This window comes from Aotus nancymaae, unplaced genomic scaffold (assembly GCF_030222135.1).
Source record: "Aotus nancymaae isolate 86718 unplaced genomic scaffold, 86718_ANA_hifiasm-v0.15.2.pri h1tg000914c, whole genome shotgun sequence".
NCBI lineage: Eukaryota > Metazoa > Chordata > Mammalia > Primates > Aotidae > Aotus > Aotus nancymaae.
In genome coordinates this window covers 63,662-78,885 of record NW_026989330.1, presented here as the reverse complement: position 1 = coordinate 78,885, position 15,224 = coordinate 63,662, and the positions used below count along the sequence as shown (strand labels likewise).

The window sequence follows — 15,224 nt, the reverse complement described above, 5'->3', positions numbered from 1 at the left end:
ACCGATGGCTGTAATCCTAATATACTTACACGTTGCAAATTCTTTTCAGATTAAGTTGGTCATCCTAGAACAGGAGGTCAAGATTTAGCCTTAAGAGAACTTGTTTTTTAGCCCCACTACTAGTCTTATTGCTGATGCCGGCAAACCATCTTACATTTAGGCCAACGGTTATACGTAGGATCAGGTAAGAAGATCACTGCATCTGCTCAGTAAGTGCATCACCATTGGGAAAAAATTTTTTTAAAAAAAGGACCTGGGGGACACAGCCAATGAGGAAAAAGACTGGCACTAGAGACCCTAAATGGGTTCTGAATGGAGAAACCCAGGTATAGCATAGGGCTGTGGTGAGATGTGGGACTGGTTAAAAGGATTAAGTGAACGTCTGTATACAGGAGTTAACACCCCTATCTTGGCAAGAAGAAAGCCTGACAACTAGGCATCAGCTTCTCAGGTAGAAAGCTAAAGGGTCTTCTCTAAGGAGAGGAAAGGATCCCAAAGAAAAGAACCTTACATTTTGGCTTCTAGGAACCCCTGCCCACCCGCAGTTCCCCAGCACACTAGTTGGCTACCTTCTTATTCACCCCAAAGTAACACCTATCAATTAATAAACTTCTCCCAAGAAAAAGTATAATGAGAAGAAGGTTAAAGGATATAGATGATACAAGAGTGTCCCCAAGTTAATGACTAAGTGACAGACGTAACTGAGTGACAGGTACACAACGGCTTATTGCTCTCTACTTGCACATACATTTGAATCTTACTGTAATAAATATTAAAAAAAAAAACCAACCCTTCACAATGTGCAAAGCTTTTAAAGAATTTATCCACTTACAGATTTTAGCAAAAATGAGTACAGAGGAGGAGGAGGCAGGGAAAGGCAGGGCTCAGAGGGATTCAACAGCATAAAAAATTAAAAAAAAAAAATGAGAACAAAGATTTGGCTACAAGAATATGATCACAACAATGTTTAGAACAGGAAAGAAATGCAGTATATATTCTATAGTAAAATATGAGACAAAGAGCAGAAACCATTAAAAACAAACGAGGCCGGGAGATGAAAGAAAAGGAATTGAGTATTTTGCATGTGGACATTAGGAGATCTTCAAAATCCAAAAGCTATTTCAGATTTTGAAATTACAAATGATTGAAAACCACCATGGCACCTGTAAACCTATGTAACAAACCTGCACAAGCTATACATGTACCCCAGAACTTAAAGAGTATAATAAAAAAATTATAGAAAAAGAAACTACACGTGAAAATGCCGTTGAAGTGTTGTACCAGTTTAAATGGCTAGGAAACTAAATATCAATCTCTATAACCCATCTAGACAAAAGCACTTTTCTTTTTAAAAGAGGAAGATGTTTTGGGGACCAAAAGTGAGAAAATCTCTGTGAACGATCCCTAGCCATGACTGGCTCATGCTCAGAACTCTGAACGATCCCTAGCCACGACTGGCTCATGCTCAGAACTCTGAATGACCCCCAGCCGTGATTGGCCCCTGCTTTGCTCTGATGTCATGAAAAGCCTTTGTGATGGAATCACAGGGCCTATATAAGGGCCTGGCTGGGTCATGGTTTTTGGTCTGAGATATCCCTGGAAGCTTGTTTGGTGACCTGTGGATTCAGACCAGCGATTGCCGAGTGGTGTGGTGTGTGTGCGTGTGTGTGCGTGTGCGTGTGCGTGTGCGTGTGCGTGTTTTATCTGTGTTTCTGTGTGGGGGGGGGTTGGGTGTGGGGGGGTTTGGGGTGGGGGAGGGTTTCTGTGGGAGGGGGGTTGGTGTTTTTCTAGTTAGCGTTGTTAGTGTAGTTAGTATAGTCACTATCGTTGCTTAGTATTTTAGCGTACTTTGGTATAGTCAGTATTGTTGCTTAATATTTTAGCATAGTTAGTATAGTTAGTATTGTTGCTTAGTAGTTAGTCGTGTAGTTAGTGTAGAGAGGCATCAGGCACCATGGGGCAGACACTGGCCCACGCCCCACCTGACCAGGGGCTACAGTGTTACCAAATGCTGGAACTCATTGGCCGTGGTGCCTTCAGCGAGGTGAAGCTGGCCCGCCACTTGCTGTCTGGGACCCAGGTGGCCGTGAAAACCACCCACAAAACTGGCGCCCGTGTCGCCATTAGCCAGACAGAGCTGACGATTTTAAAGTCTGTGCACCACGCCAATATCGTAGAACTATTTCAGATCATCGACACCACAGATGCATGCCATTTAATATTGGAGTATACCTCAGGAGGAGACCTGCACCAGTGGCTGTACCGCAACCACGTGACAGAGGAGGAGGCCCGGGCAAAGTTCCAGCAGATGCTGTCGGCCATGGAGTACTGCCACGCGAGAAGAATAGCACACAGGGACCTGAAGCCGGAAAACATCCTGTTGGATGGTGAAGGAAATATAAAAATTGCCGATTTCGGATTGGCAACAACTTACGATGAGGGGCAGTGGCTGACAACACGTTGTGGCACCTTCCTCTACATGGCCCCAGAAGTCATCCTGGGCCAGGGCTACCAATGCCCCGCCATGGATGTTTGGAGCCTAGGCGTCACTTTGTACGAGATGGTGTCGAGGGATCTACCCTTCTTCTCAAAGAGTCGTATGGTCCTCCAAGAAAAAATTCGATCTGGAAGGTACATCTGCCCCTCTTCCTTCTCAAAAGGCCTGGAAAGTCTAATGAAAAAACTGTTAATGACAGATCCCAGGGAGCGGCCCACAGTACAGCAAGTTCTCAGGGACTCGTGGGTCAACAACGGCCAGCAGTTGCCTCTGACAACTCATGAAAAGCAAATCCTGGAACACCCAAATGCTCAAACGATCCAGGTCTTGGTGGCCATGGGATTCAGGGCTAAGACAGTCACCAAGGCAATTAAAGAAAACTTGTATAATTATCCCATGGCCACCTACCTTTTTGCTGACAGAATAAGAAAGCGAGTCGATGACAGAAGAAGAAAGCGAGTCGATAACAGACTACGGTCCCTTGCTCCTGGGGATCCCACCTGTTCTCCATCCACTCAAGTTTCCAGTTCACCTGCCGGCCCGCAAGTTTCCAGTTCACCTGCCGGCCCGCAAGTTTCCAGTTCACCTGCCGGCCTGCAAGTTTCCAGTTCACCTGCCGGCCTGAAGAGGAAGACAGAGAGTTTTAATCCAGACCCCCAGCATGCCCCCATGGCCTCCCCGACCATCAAGAGATCCATCAGCAATTGTGGAGATTTAGAAACCTCGGCTCAGCAAGCCCTCCAGCGTGACCCCGTGGCCTCCTCCATTGCGAGCTCCAACGGCAGTGGTGGGGATGCAGAAACCTCGGCTCAGCAAGCCCTCCAGCGTGACCCCGTGGCCTCCTCCATTGCGAGCTCCAACGGCAGTGGTGGGGATGCAGAAACCTCGGCTCAGCAAGCCCTCCAGCGTGACCCCGTGGCCTCCTCCATTGCGAGCTCCAACGGCAGTGGTGGGGATGCAGAAACCTCGGCTCAGCAAGCCCTCCAGCGTGACCCCGTGGCCTCCTCCATTGCGAGCTCCAACGGCAGTGGTGGGGATGCAGAAACCTCGGCTCAGCAAGCCCTCCAGCGTGACCCCGTGGCCTCCTCCATTGCGAGCTCCAACGGCAGTGGTGGGGATGCAGAAACCTCGGCTCAGCAAGCCCGCCAGCGTGACCGCGTGGCCTCCTCCATCGGGAGCTCCATTGGCAGTGGTGGAGATTTACAAACCTGGGCGCAGCAAGCCCTCCAGCGTGACCTCGTGGCCGCAGCCTCCATCAAGTGCTCCAAGGGCAGTGAAGATTTAGAAACTTTGGCTCAACAATCCTTCCAGCACGACCTCATGGCCGCCTCCTCCACCCAGACCACCACCCAGAGAACCCTGGCTCAACAATCATCACACGAAGCCAGCGTCCTCCAAGCTAGGCAGCCCGAGGCTGTGTTGGCCCAGCCAACAAGAAGCCGGGGCTGCCGCAGAGCTGCCAGGCGATGCATTTCAATACTAATGAGATGCTTCTGCCTGTGCCCACCCAAGAGAAGAAGCCGCTCAACATAGTTGGGCGGCTGATAAAATCAGGTAGGTGGGGCGGTGAAGCCACACTTCTTGCATTTTACTATATTTATTCTGTCATTATTAGTATTGTTTTAATTGGCAAATCGTGCTGCTTGTACATTCATGGGGTGCAGTGTGAGGATTAGATAGCTGTGTGCACCGTGGAATGAGGAAATCCCACTACTCAGCATCTCCACCACCTCAGAGAGACCAATTCCACGTGATGCCCCAGAAGTGTTGATCTGAACCAGTTGACCCCACTGAAGTAGCCAGTAGATGGATGGTGACCCGGGGCCGGAGAGTGGCAGAGGGAGGGAATGGAGGGTGTCGGTCAAAGGACCAAAGTCTAGACAGGAGGAAGAGGTTTTGGCTCTCGTGCACAGCAGGGTAACCAGAGTCGATAAGAACGTATTGCATTTTGCAAAACAGGTCCATGTCAAATGTCTCTGCGTTTAGACTGGAGAGGACGAAGGCCCTGAGGTCCAGGAACATTGAAACCTGACAGTGGATGCCAACGGCTGTGGGGAGGAGTCAGGTGAGACGCCCATGTTGGAGCAACGTCGGAGCCTGCAGCACTTCTCCGCTGCCCTATTTTAATCTTTGTTAATAAAGACTGTTCCTCATAGATGACCATTTCTTCCTTCTTGCAAATCTTGTAGTAGCGCTGGAAAGGTGGCAGGTGGGTTGCAGACACTCTGCTGCTTTGCACCCTCCCTGCACGGGACCCGGGCTAAGAGAAGGGCACGGCGTGAGGCAAAGGAAAAGGCAGATTTACTAGCAGCTGCCTTAGTTGAAAGAAAAGCTGGGATAATGAAAGGATGTGGAGGAGGACGTGGAAGAGGGCAAGAAAAAAATATAGCTAAACCAGAGTCTAAAACCCGGCCCAGACTGGAGAGAGATCAATGTGCAGTGTGGAAAAAGAAAGGGCATTGAAAGTATGCATGCCCCAAAGGAACGGTCTATAAAGATCATGGGGTTTATCCCCATGCAATACCTAGTGGTGGGATATTATCCAAACTGGTGGATCACTGTCTTACACTATTACCATTGGGGCTATAGGAATAGCAGGTAAAAACAAACCAAAACAAACCCTTTTGCCAGTCAAAATATGTCACTCTTGGAAGGCAAGAGGTGCAGCACAAGTTCTGATATCTTCCCAGCTGCCCTGTTCCTTTGTTGGGGAGGAATCTGCTCCAAAAACTACAAGTACAAATTTCTTTTAAGCCTAAAGATAACATGACTTTAGGTTTTAAGTAACCAAAGGCTATGGTATTAGCCTTCACAGTACCACAAGCTGAGTGGCAATTCTTTGCTAGGGATATGAAGGGACCTATAAAGCAAACTTGGGGCCAATGAAGGAAGTTATATTCAGAATTAATTAGTAAATTCCCAGAGGTACGGGCTGAAAACAATCCACCTGAGCTAGCCATGAGAACTAACAGTGGGAGTCAGCCCAGTCCGGCTACACCAGTATCCCATACCACAGGAGGCTGTTTTAGGCACAGCAAAGCATCCAGAGTGGCTAATAAACGTGGCATTTTGGAGCCACGCCAGTCACCCTGGAACATCCCACCCTTGTCAAAGAAACGGCTGCCTAGTAATAAATTGTACCATACCTGTGATAATTACAGGCCAGGGAGGAACCTACGAGCTGTAAACCAAGCAACAGTAACTATTCACCCAGTAGTTCCAAACCCATACACTCTCCTCTCCCTAATTCCCTCCAATGCAGTATTGTTGACTGTTTTAAACGAAAAGAATGTTTTCTTCCGCCTTCGCCCCCATGCCAGTCAGCCGATCCATCTTTGCCCTTCAATGGGAAAATCTCCAGTATACTTGGACCAAGCTTCCCCAAAGGTTCAAAAACTCCCCCACAATTTTCAGTGAGGCCCTAGCATCAGACCTTAATGCTTACACCCCACCAGATAAAAACTGTGTCCTTCGGCAGTATGGAAATGACCTTCTCCTAGCAGCATCCGCTATCGAAAATTGCCATGAAGGAACCCCAAACCTCCACCTTCTGTGGAAGGCAAGGTATAAAGCATATAAAAAGAAGAAAAAAAAAAAAAGCCCAGATTTCCTGCGAAGGAGTCACACACTTGGGGTTTGTCATAAGCCACAGACAGACAGCGTGTGTTAGGCAGTGCATGCAAGGAAGCTGTCTGTAGAATTCCCACCCCAACCTCCCAGCAACAAGTCACAGGGTTCTTAGGGGCAACAGGGTTCTGCCATATTTAAATCCCAAATTTCTCACTAATGGCAAGATAATCATATAAATCCACAAAAGCGGGGGAAAAGAAAACCCTTTATCTGGGGGCCTGAGCAACAAAAAGCATTTAATACAATCAAGAAGGCTCTAGTTGAGGCACCTGCTTTAGGACTGCCAGACATAACTAAACTCGTTCTCCTGTATGTTCATGAGCAGAAGGGAATGGCCATCAGAGTTTTAACCCAATCTTGGAATCATGGCATCACCCAATAGCCTGCCCATCAAAGCAACCGGACTCGGCGGCTCAGGACGGCCATCCTGTTTCAAGGCTCTTGCTGCTACAAGTGCTCTGGGAAAGCAGTTAACTGTATGGGTACCACACTCTGTTTTAACACTAATGGAGCAAAGAAGGCACCATTGGTCGTCAAATCCTAGAATGACCCAGTATCAGGGCTTTTATGTAAAAACTCCACATAACCTCAGAAACTATAAACACTCTCAACCCTGCCTCCCTCCTCCCACTGGAAACAGAAGCTCCCCTATATAACTGTATAGAGACAGTAGATAAAGTATTCTCAAGTAGAAGGGACCTGACAGATCGGCCCCTCCAAAATCCAGATGTCAGGTACTTTACAGCTGGTAGCAGCTTTGCAACAGAAGAAGTCAGACGGGCAGGATATGCAGTTGTAACTCTAAATTCAGTGGTAGACGCCCAAAGCCTGCCAACAGGAACCCCAGCCCCCGGAGCAGAGCTAATAGCTTTAACGCAGGCATTGCTGTTAGCAAAAGGTAAAAGAGTCAACGTATATACTAATTCAAAGTATGCCTTTGCTATGCTACATGTACATGGGAGCATATACAAGAAAAAAGGACTCCTACCTGCCCAAGGAACAAGTGTAGGGTATCCAGAAAAAATCCTACAACTTTTAGATGCAGTACGGGATCCTAAGAAAAATAGCTGTTATATATTGCCAAGGCCATCAAAAAGGTGGGACCCTAGAGGCAAGAGGAAACAGGAAAGCAAATGCAGAAGCTAGGCGTGCAGCAATGAATACTCCACTTTCCAGCACGGTAGGTAGGAAGGCAGCTACTGCCATGCCTCTCCTCCCAGAACCTTTGCCTAAAGAGAAGCCAAATTACTCCCCAAATGAGAGGACCTGGTTTGCTCAGGAAAATGGAGCTTATACAAAAAAAAGGCTGGTGGAGGTTCTCAAACAGAAAATTAGTTTTTCCTGAAGTAATAGCCCTCAGGTTTGTAAAACAGTTCCACCAAGAAACTCACACGGGAAAACAGCACTAGAAACACTACTGGGGTGCCACTTCTATGTGCCACTGCTCACTGTCATCTCCCGAGCCGTCTGTAAACAATGCTTAACCTGTGCTCAGAACAACCAACGGCAAGGGCCATTTCGGCCCCTGGGAATTCAAAAAGTAGGAGTAACCCCACGTGAAAACTTGCTTGTGGATTTTACTGAAACGCGCCAAGCAGGAGGCTATCGGTTTATGCTGGCGTTTGTCTGCACCTACTCCGGGTGGGTAGAATTTTTCCCCACCTGCACTGAAAAAGCCACGGAGGCAACTCAAGCATTATTAACAGATAGTATTCCTAGGTTTGGGCTGCCTCTGACTCTCAGGTCTGACAACGAACCGGCATTTGTAGCTGAGACTGTTCAAAATCTCTCTCAACTGTTGGAAATCACGTACTGCCTACCGTCCCCAGAGTTCGGGGAAGGTAAAGCAAAGAAACTGGACACTGAAACAATTCCTAAAGAAATTCTGTCAGGAAACCCACTTACGGTGGGATCAAATCTTGCCCATGGTCCTTCTCCGAGTCAGACGCACCCAACCAAACAGACCTAATATTCACCTTACGAAGTTTTGTTTGGGAAACCACCCCCCACAACCCGGGTAAAAGACAATCTTTTTTTAAACAAATAGGAAAAATAAACATTAAGGAGATAAATGCAGGCCCTATGTAAAGCCATGAAACAAAGCTGGGTACAAAAAAGAATACCTATAAGTTTAACAATTCTAATCCATTCATTTAAACCCAGAGACTCTGTCTAGGTTAAAAAGTGGAACCCAACCACATTGGGCCCTTTTATTGTAACCTTATCCACCCCCACTGCTGTTAAAGTTGCTAAAGTTGTTCTCTGGATTCATCACAGCCAGTTAAGGCCAACAGCCCCAGACAAGTGAACCAGTCAGCCGGATCCGGAACATCCCACCAGGCTAACCTTGAGACATGTGATCGACAAGGACCACAACCAGCTCAGTCCGGTTCCAGATGCAGACGACCCTGAGAAATCGTCGAGCCCTGCTCTAGTCACACAACCAGAAGCTGACTAGTCAACGCACGGCCGAAGCTCGAGCAATCTCCACCGGATAAGCAAATGTAAACTAAAATCTCAAGCAAAATCTTAAACCTTGTCATTTTAATAATATTAAGTATCCTGTTACTATGTTGACATTGCTGCAAAGCTTTGCTCCCAGGAGAAAGCATTCCTTGTCCAGTCTTAGTGTAAAAATGTTACCTTTCATTTCGCTCATGTCAGCCCTTATGGCAAATCTACTGAGCGAGGAAGTCCTATGTGGGTGTCCTATGTGCACCCACACTACATAGACAGGGAATACACAAGTTAAAACTTTACTATAGCAAACACATTATGAGTGTAAAGGAGCTTCCCTAGGAACTTGCATGTGTAATCAAACTACCTATTCAAATTGTAATCCAGGTAATAATCAGTCTTATGTGTGCTACAACCCCAAACTTTTACCTGGGGTATGGTTTGAGCTCTGTGAAAGAACAGGAAAAGAAACCCTTTGCAATCTAACTCGGGTAACCCCTTCTCATTAGGGAAGTGTGTCCTTAAACTTAGATGCCTAACAGGTAGTAAAAACACTTCTTCAAAATAAAAAAAATAGTTGTAGCCCCAACTTGTTATAACACCCCTATTAGGAAAGTCCTAATCAGGTGTGCACATGACATAACTGCAAATCCTATAACCTTCAAAAAAAGCAGGCGGTGCTTACTCAAATCCCGCTTTGGATTAGTGATGCTATAAGCTGATACAACTATAATAAATGTACAAATAGGAAACTGAAAAAAACACAGACTGGCCCCCAGAAAAAAATAATTATTATGGCCCAGCCACTTGGGCACAAAAACAGGGCATGGGGATATCACACTCCCATCTACATAATTAACCGCATCATTAGGCTGCAGGCAGTTCTAAAAATCATAACCAATGAATCATCCAAAGCTTTAAGTTTGCCACCTTACAAATTTACAGGCCACATAGATGAGAAATGCCATTTACCAGAAAAAAACTAACATTACATTACCTTTTAGCCCAAAAAGGAGGAGTATGTGAAAAGTTTAACTTATCAAACTGCTGTCTAAAAATCAGTCATAATGGACAAGCAGTCATGGAAATTACTGCCAGCATGCAAAAACTAGCTCAAGTTCCAGTACAAACCTGGAAAGGGTGGTCACCAGACTCCCTCTTCAGAGAATGGTTTTTATGGTTGGGGGCGTTTAAAACCCAAATAGGGGGAGTAGTAATTATATTAGGAGGGCGTTTGATACTACCTTGTCTCCTGCCTCTCTTAATTGGGAGTATTCGGTCAACTATAGAAGCAAGTAATGGCCAAGCAAACCACCAGTCAATTAATGGCATTAGCTAAGTATCAACCTGTGCCCCAAGAGGATGGAGAACCGTCTCAGAATGACATGTATGGTAGTGGAGCTTTTCATGGGCTTGCGTAAAGTGTAATCATCTACTGGAACTTAATCACTGGCAAATGTCTGGATGAAGTAAGCTTAAACTAAGCAAGTAATATGTTAATAGCCCCAAAAAGCTGCATTAATACCATCTTTTCCAAGCAGGCAGCTTAGCAGAAGAAACAACTTAAGGTAAATAACAGCACTGTTCCTGGAACCACAACACTCTGCAGATCAGCCCCCGGGGCTGTGTTTACTCAAATTCCAACTTTCTCCAGCTGCTGCCTGGCTGGCCCTGGGTAGATGACTGGTTAGCTAAAGACAGGTAAGATTCTTCAAAGGAAAGACAACCTAAGACAGGGACAGGCACAAAGGAGCCATCAGGCCTAAAAGTTCATTTTGTGCCTCTCATGGCAGGAGAGAAACTCTCAATCTCGTGCTAAAAATTCACAACTCAGTGCTGTACGCTTACCATAGCTAACACACCAGCCTGCTGTCCACCAAAAATACAAAGGCGCTCCCAAAAGGGTTGTCTCAAAAAGCTCTGCGACACACCTAAGCCATCGCCCTGACATCCAGCTACAAAAACCAAACAGGCATAAAACTGATAAATAAGCTCATAGAAATACCAAGTGACCTAAACCAAAATTAACTTCCAAATACTAGTAAATGCTGAAAGCAATGGGGTTGTTTCCTATCAAAGAGTTAATAAAAAGCAACAAAGAGGGGAAATGAAGAGGGAAATTAAATAATAACAACGGTAGTCTACAATTCCTGCATAACACAGTTTACTGTGTTGTGTTCAATATAAAATCTAACCCCAGCTCTGCTTAAAATTAACTCCTTAAAACCTATCTTAGCTCTTCTGCCCACATTCTCAGCAAAGTTCCCAGACATCTCAACACTCCTGTTTTTCTTGCTGACCAGCTGCAAGGTCACAGGGCAAGATAACCCCCAAAGAATGTGCAATGCGTTTCTCAAAATGCTATTTTTCAAATGTAACATACATCACAAGACATGTTACAAATTAACTGTTCTTTGTTGTGGCTTCTGCAAACCTGTGTTACATCATTCTGGATGTATAAAAAGTATCCCATTTTCTTTCTCCTTTGCTCAATCTTGGGATGCTAATCTGCTGAGCCAGTGGCCACCTTAATAAACTCCTCCTGTTTCGCCCACTGGTCTCTCTGGTCTCCTGAATATTCTGAAACACCCCAGGTGTGAGTACTGAATCTCCCTCTAAATGCCAGTTTGGAACCCCAGAAAGAAGGTCTCTGTGGGCCCCGCTTGAGCTCCCCAAGAGCCCCTCTGAATCTGTCCTCCTGCTAAGCCGCTGTGCACCCCCTGGAAGTGCCACCACCAATACCGTCGCCTGAAGTGGAAAAGTCTGGCTTCCTCTTACTAGGTGTTGGCCAACCAAGGAGCAGAGTCTGATTTGAGGTTGCCATGGAAACCCATTGGGCAGCTGCGAGCTGTAGGCTCTTGGGCCATTTGGATTATACTCCAAGTCTGATTCCCAGTCCAGTGCTCCCACACCCAGCAGCTCCCATTCATCTGTCCACGTGCCAAAGAAGGGCCCAGGGCAGTGTGTGGGGCTCGGGGAGGGAGAATGAGGATCAGGCACATAACGGGGATTGATAACTCATATTTATGCTCAATGTTAGGAGCTGGCTTCAATGAAAGCGCATTAGAAAACATATCCTAGCTTTCAAAGAAATATAGATCCAAATGTTAAAATCTGTATGCACTGGCATACGAAATAACCATACTTTATTATTTATTAATAATTTTTGGAAAAAAAAAGATATATGGAGGGCCAATGACACCAGTTATTTAATTTATGCTCATACTTTTCTTTTTGTGACAGAGTCTCACTCTGTCACCAGGCTGGAGTACAATGGCATGATCTCGGCTCACTGCAACTTCCGACTGCCTGGTTCAAGCAATTCTCCTGCCTCAGCCTACCGAGTAGCTAGGATTACAGGCTCGAGCCACCCACCACGCCCAGCTAATTTTTGTATTTTTAGTGGAGACGGGGTTTCACCATGTTGCCCAGGATGGTCTCAATCTCCTGACCTCATGATCCGCCCACCTCGGTCTTTCAAAGTGCTGGGATTACAGGCGTGAGCCACCGCACCTGGACTATGCCCATATTTCTTTAATTCACTGTGAGGTGTGAACTTTCTCAATGCACTGCCATGTATCAACAACTTTCAGAGTCAATCATGGGTAGCTGTATGGGCCTCACCTAGCAGTAGAGGAAAGCAAAATCCAAGACACAGCTTTTAGGAAGGTCTAGAAAGTGCCTAGTCTGGCCGGGCAAAGTAGTGGCTCACGCCTGTAATCCCAGCACTTTGGGAGGTCGAGGCTGGTGGATAGCTTGAGCTCCGAAGATTGAGACCAGCCTGAGCAACATGGTGAAACCCTGTCTCTACAAAAAAAAATGTAAAAATTAACTGGCTGTGGTGGCGCACACCTGTAATCCCAGCACTTTGGGAGGCCAAGGTGAGCGGATCACGAAGTCAAGAGATCGAGACCATCCTGGCCAACATGGTGAAACCCTGTCTCAAAAAAAAAAAAAAAAAAAAAAAAAAAAAAACCCACATTTACAAACAAACTTTTTTTTTAATTGGCCGAACATAGTGTCAGGTGCCTGTAATCCAGCTACCAAGAAGGCTGAGGTGAGAGGATTGCTTAAGTCCAGGAGTTCAAAGCTGCAATGAGCTCTGATAGTACCACTGTACTCCTGGGCAACAGAACAGAACCCTACATCTCTAAAAAATGAAAATTTTAAATTTTTAAAATAATAAAAAAAGGCCAGGCATAGTGACTCACACCTGGAATCCTATTGCTTTGGGAGGCCAAGGTAGGTAGACTGCTTGAGTTTAAGACTAGCCTGGGCAATGTGGCAAAACCCTGTCTCTACCAAAAAAAAAAAAAAAAAAAAAAAAAAAAAAAAAATACAAAAATTAGCCAGGTGTGGTAGTGGGCACCTATAGTCCCAGCTACTGTGGAGAACTGAGTTGGGAGGATTGCTTCAGCACAGGAGATCGAGGCTGCAGTGAGCCATGACTGCACCATTACACTCCAGCCTGGGTGACAGAGGGAGACCTTGTCTCCAATAAGATAAAATAAGAAAAAAAAAAAAAAAGAAAAGAAAGGGAAAGGAAGGAAAGAACAGAAAGAAAAAGAGAAAAGAAAGGAAGGAAAAGAAGGAAAGAAAGAGAGAGGGGGAGGGAAGGAAGGAGAATAAAAATTTCAGAGAAATGAATACCTCTTCCAGAGTTATCTTCTATAAGGGCATTTTAGTGACTAATTTGGCTAAATAAGAATAGACAACAAACATCACATTAGTATATTTGAGAAAATAAAATGCTAATTCCAGCACACCGAATGCCAATAGTCTGAGAGAGCTAGGACTCACAACTGGGCAACCACTGAAAGGGATTAACATTTTAACACAATACTTCTTACTCCTCTCCCCAAGTCCAGTGCAATGGCACACACAGCAGAAGGAGAGATAATATGCACCCTCAATCTGCCAGAGACTTGACAACAAAGAAAGCCAAGGGCATATGACACTGACAGAAATACACTTCGCAGGAAGGGTGGGATGAAAGGTTCTGCCTGACAGTGCACCATGGCTGACCCCTTCTCCTAGACAGAAATGATGAAGGCATAGGCTAACAGATTCATACCTTCATACCTGTTGGAAATTATTTCTCCAGATAGATAGCTGCTGCCTAAGTGATATCCTGATGAGTCACCACAGCCACAAAGTCAGTACTGCTGCAGAGCATCCTACTGTTTGACAGCTTGATATAGGCACTGGGAAAAGGCTAGAGCGACCTTGGTTATCATCTTGAGCAACCCCACTGAGGCACAAATACTCACACTATTTGACAAATAAAGCTAGCAGAAAGTTCCTTTACTTCCATCCCCTAGGCCAATAAGTACCAGCCAATAATAAATAAAGGACATTTCACATCAAGAGTCATGATAGCAGAGTTACAAAAAACTCAACCCAAAGTACTTCAGAGAAACCTTCTCAGAGGCGCGTGCGCGCGCACGCACACACACACACACACACACACACACACACACACACACTTGGACTCTACTAAGAGTTGTGCTTCCGAGAGGCGCAAGCGCACAGACACACACACACACACACTCAGGCTCTACTAAGAGTTGCCAAGCAGATCCTGGTGACTCAGAATCTGTACCAACTTTGCCTGTAAGTAAATCTGGGGGAAAGAATAGACAGAGACTTTTTAAAAAAAAATTTAGACAGGGATCTCACTATGTTGCCCATGTTATCTTAAAACTCCTGGGCTCAAGTGCTCTTCCTGCCTCGGCCTCCAAAAGTGGTAGGATTACAAGCTTGAGTCACTGTGCCTGGCCTACAAGGACATTTTATGTTCCACAAATTCTTACTTTACTCACCTTGAGGACTCAGGACTTCTTCCCTCACATTCTTATGTCTCTCATAAGATGGTTCACTTTGTCACAAGGACCATAATCCACATCCATTTCCTTAAAGAATTCGTTTTAATAAACTTCAGATATAAAAATAAATTTTCTTAGAATTATAATTGAAGGCCAGGCACAGTGGCTCACGCCTGTCATCCCAGCACTTTGGGAGGCCAAGGTAGGCAGATAACCTAAGATCTGGAGTTCAAGACCAGCCTGGCCAACATGGTGAAACCCTGTCTCTGCTAAAAATACAAAAATTGACAGGGTGTGGTGGCTCACGCCTGTAATCCTAGCACTTTGGGAGGTCGGGGTGGATGGATCAGGAGTTCGACACCAGCCTGGTCAACCACAGTGAAACCCTGTCTCTACTAAAAATACAAAAATTAGCTGGGTGTGGTGGCGGGCACCTGTACTCCCAGCTACTTGGGAGGCTGAGGCAGGAGAATCACTTGAACCTGGGAGGTGGAGGTTGCAGTGAGCTGAGACTGTGCCACCGCACTCCAGCCTGGGCAACAGAGCAAGACACCAAAAAAAAAAAAAAAAAAAAAAAAATTAGCCGGGCTCGATGGCGCACACCTGGAGTCCCAGCTACTTGGGAGGCTGAGACAGAAGGATCGCTGGAACCCAGGAGGCAGAGGTTGCAGTGAGCCAAGATTGCACTACTGCACTCCAGCCTGGCTAGACTCTCTCTCTCTCACACACACACACACACTCTCTCTCTCTCTCTCTCTCTCTCTCTCTCTCTCACACACACACACACACACACACACACACACACACACACACAC

The 15,224-nt window shown here is 45.9% G+C and overlaps 1 protein-coding gene across 1 annotated transcript in view; it reads right to left on the bottom strand.

Moving 5' to 3' along the window:
• LOC135268154 (uncharacterized) overlaps positions 1-15,224 on the bottom strand; it is a 64,968-nt gene that overhangs the window by 8,326 nt on the left and 41,418 nt on the right. Inside the window, exons 5-6 of the mRNA XM_064372145.1 lie at positions 2,906-3,118; positions 2,233-2,377 (exon numbers count right to left, since the gene is read on the bottom strand). Coding sequence (XP_064228215.1) covers positions 2,233-2,377; positions 2,906-3,118 — 358 coding nt within the window. The remainder of the gene's footprint in view (positions 1-2,232; positions 2,378-2,905; positions 3,119-15,224) is intronic.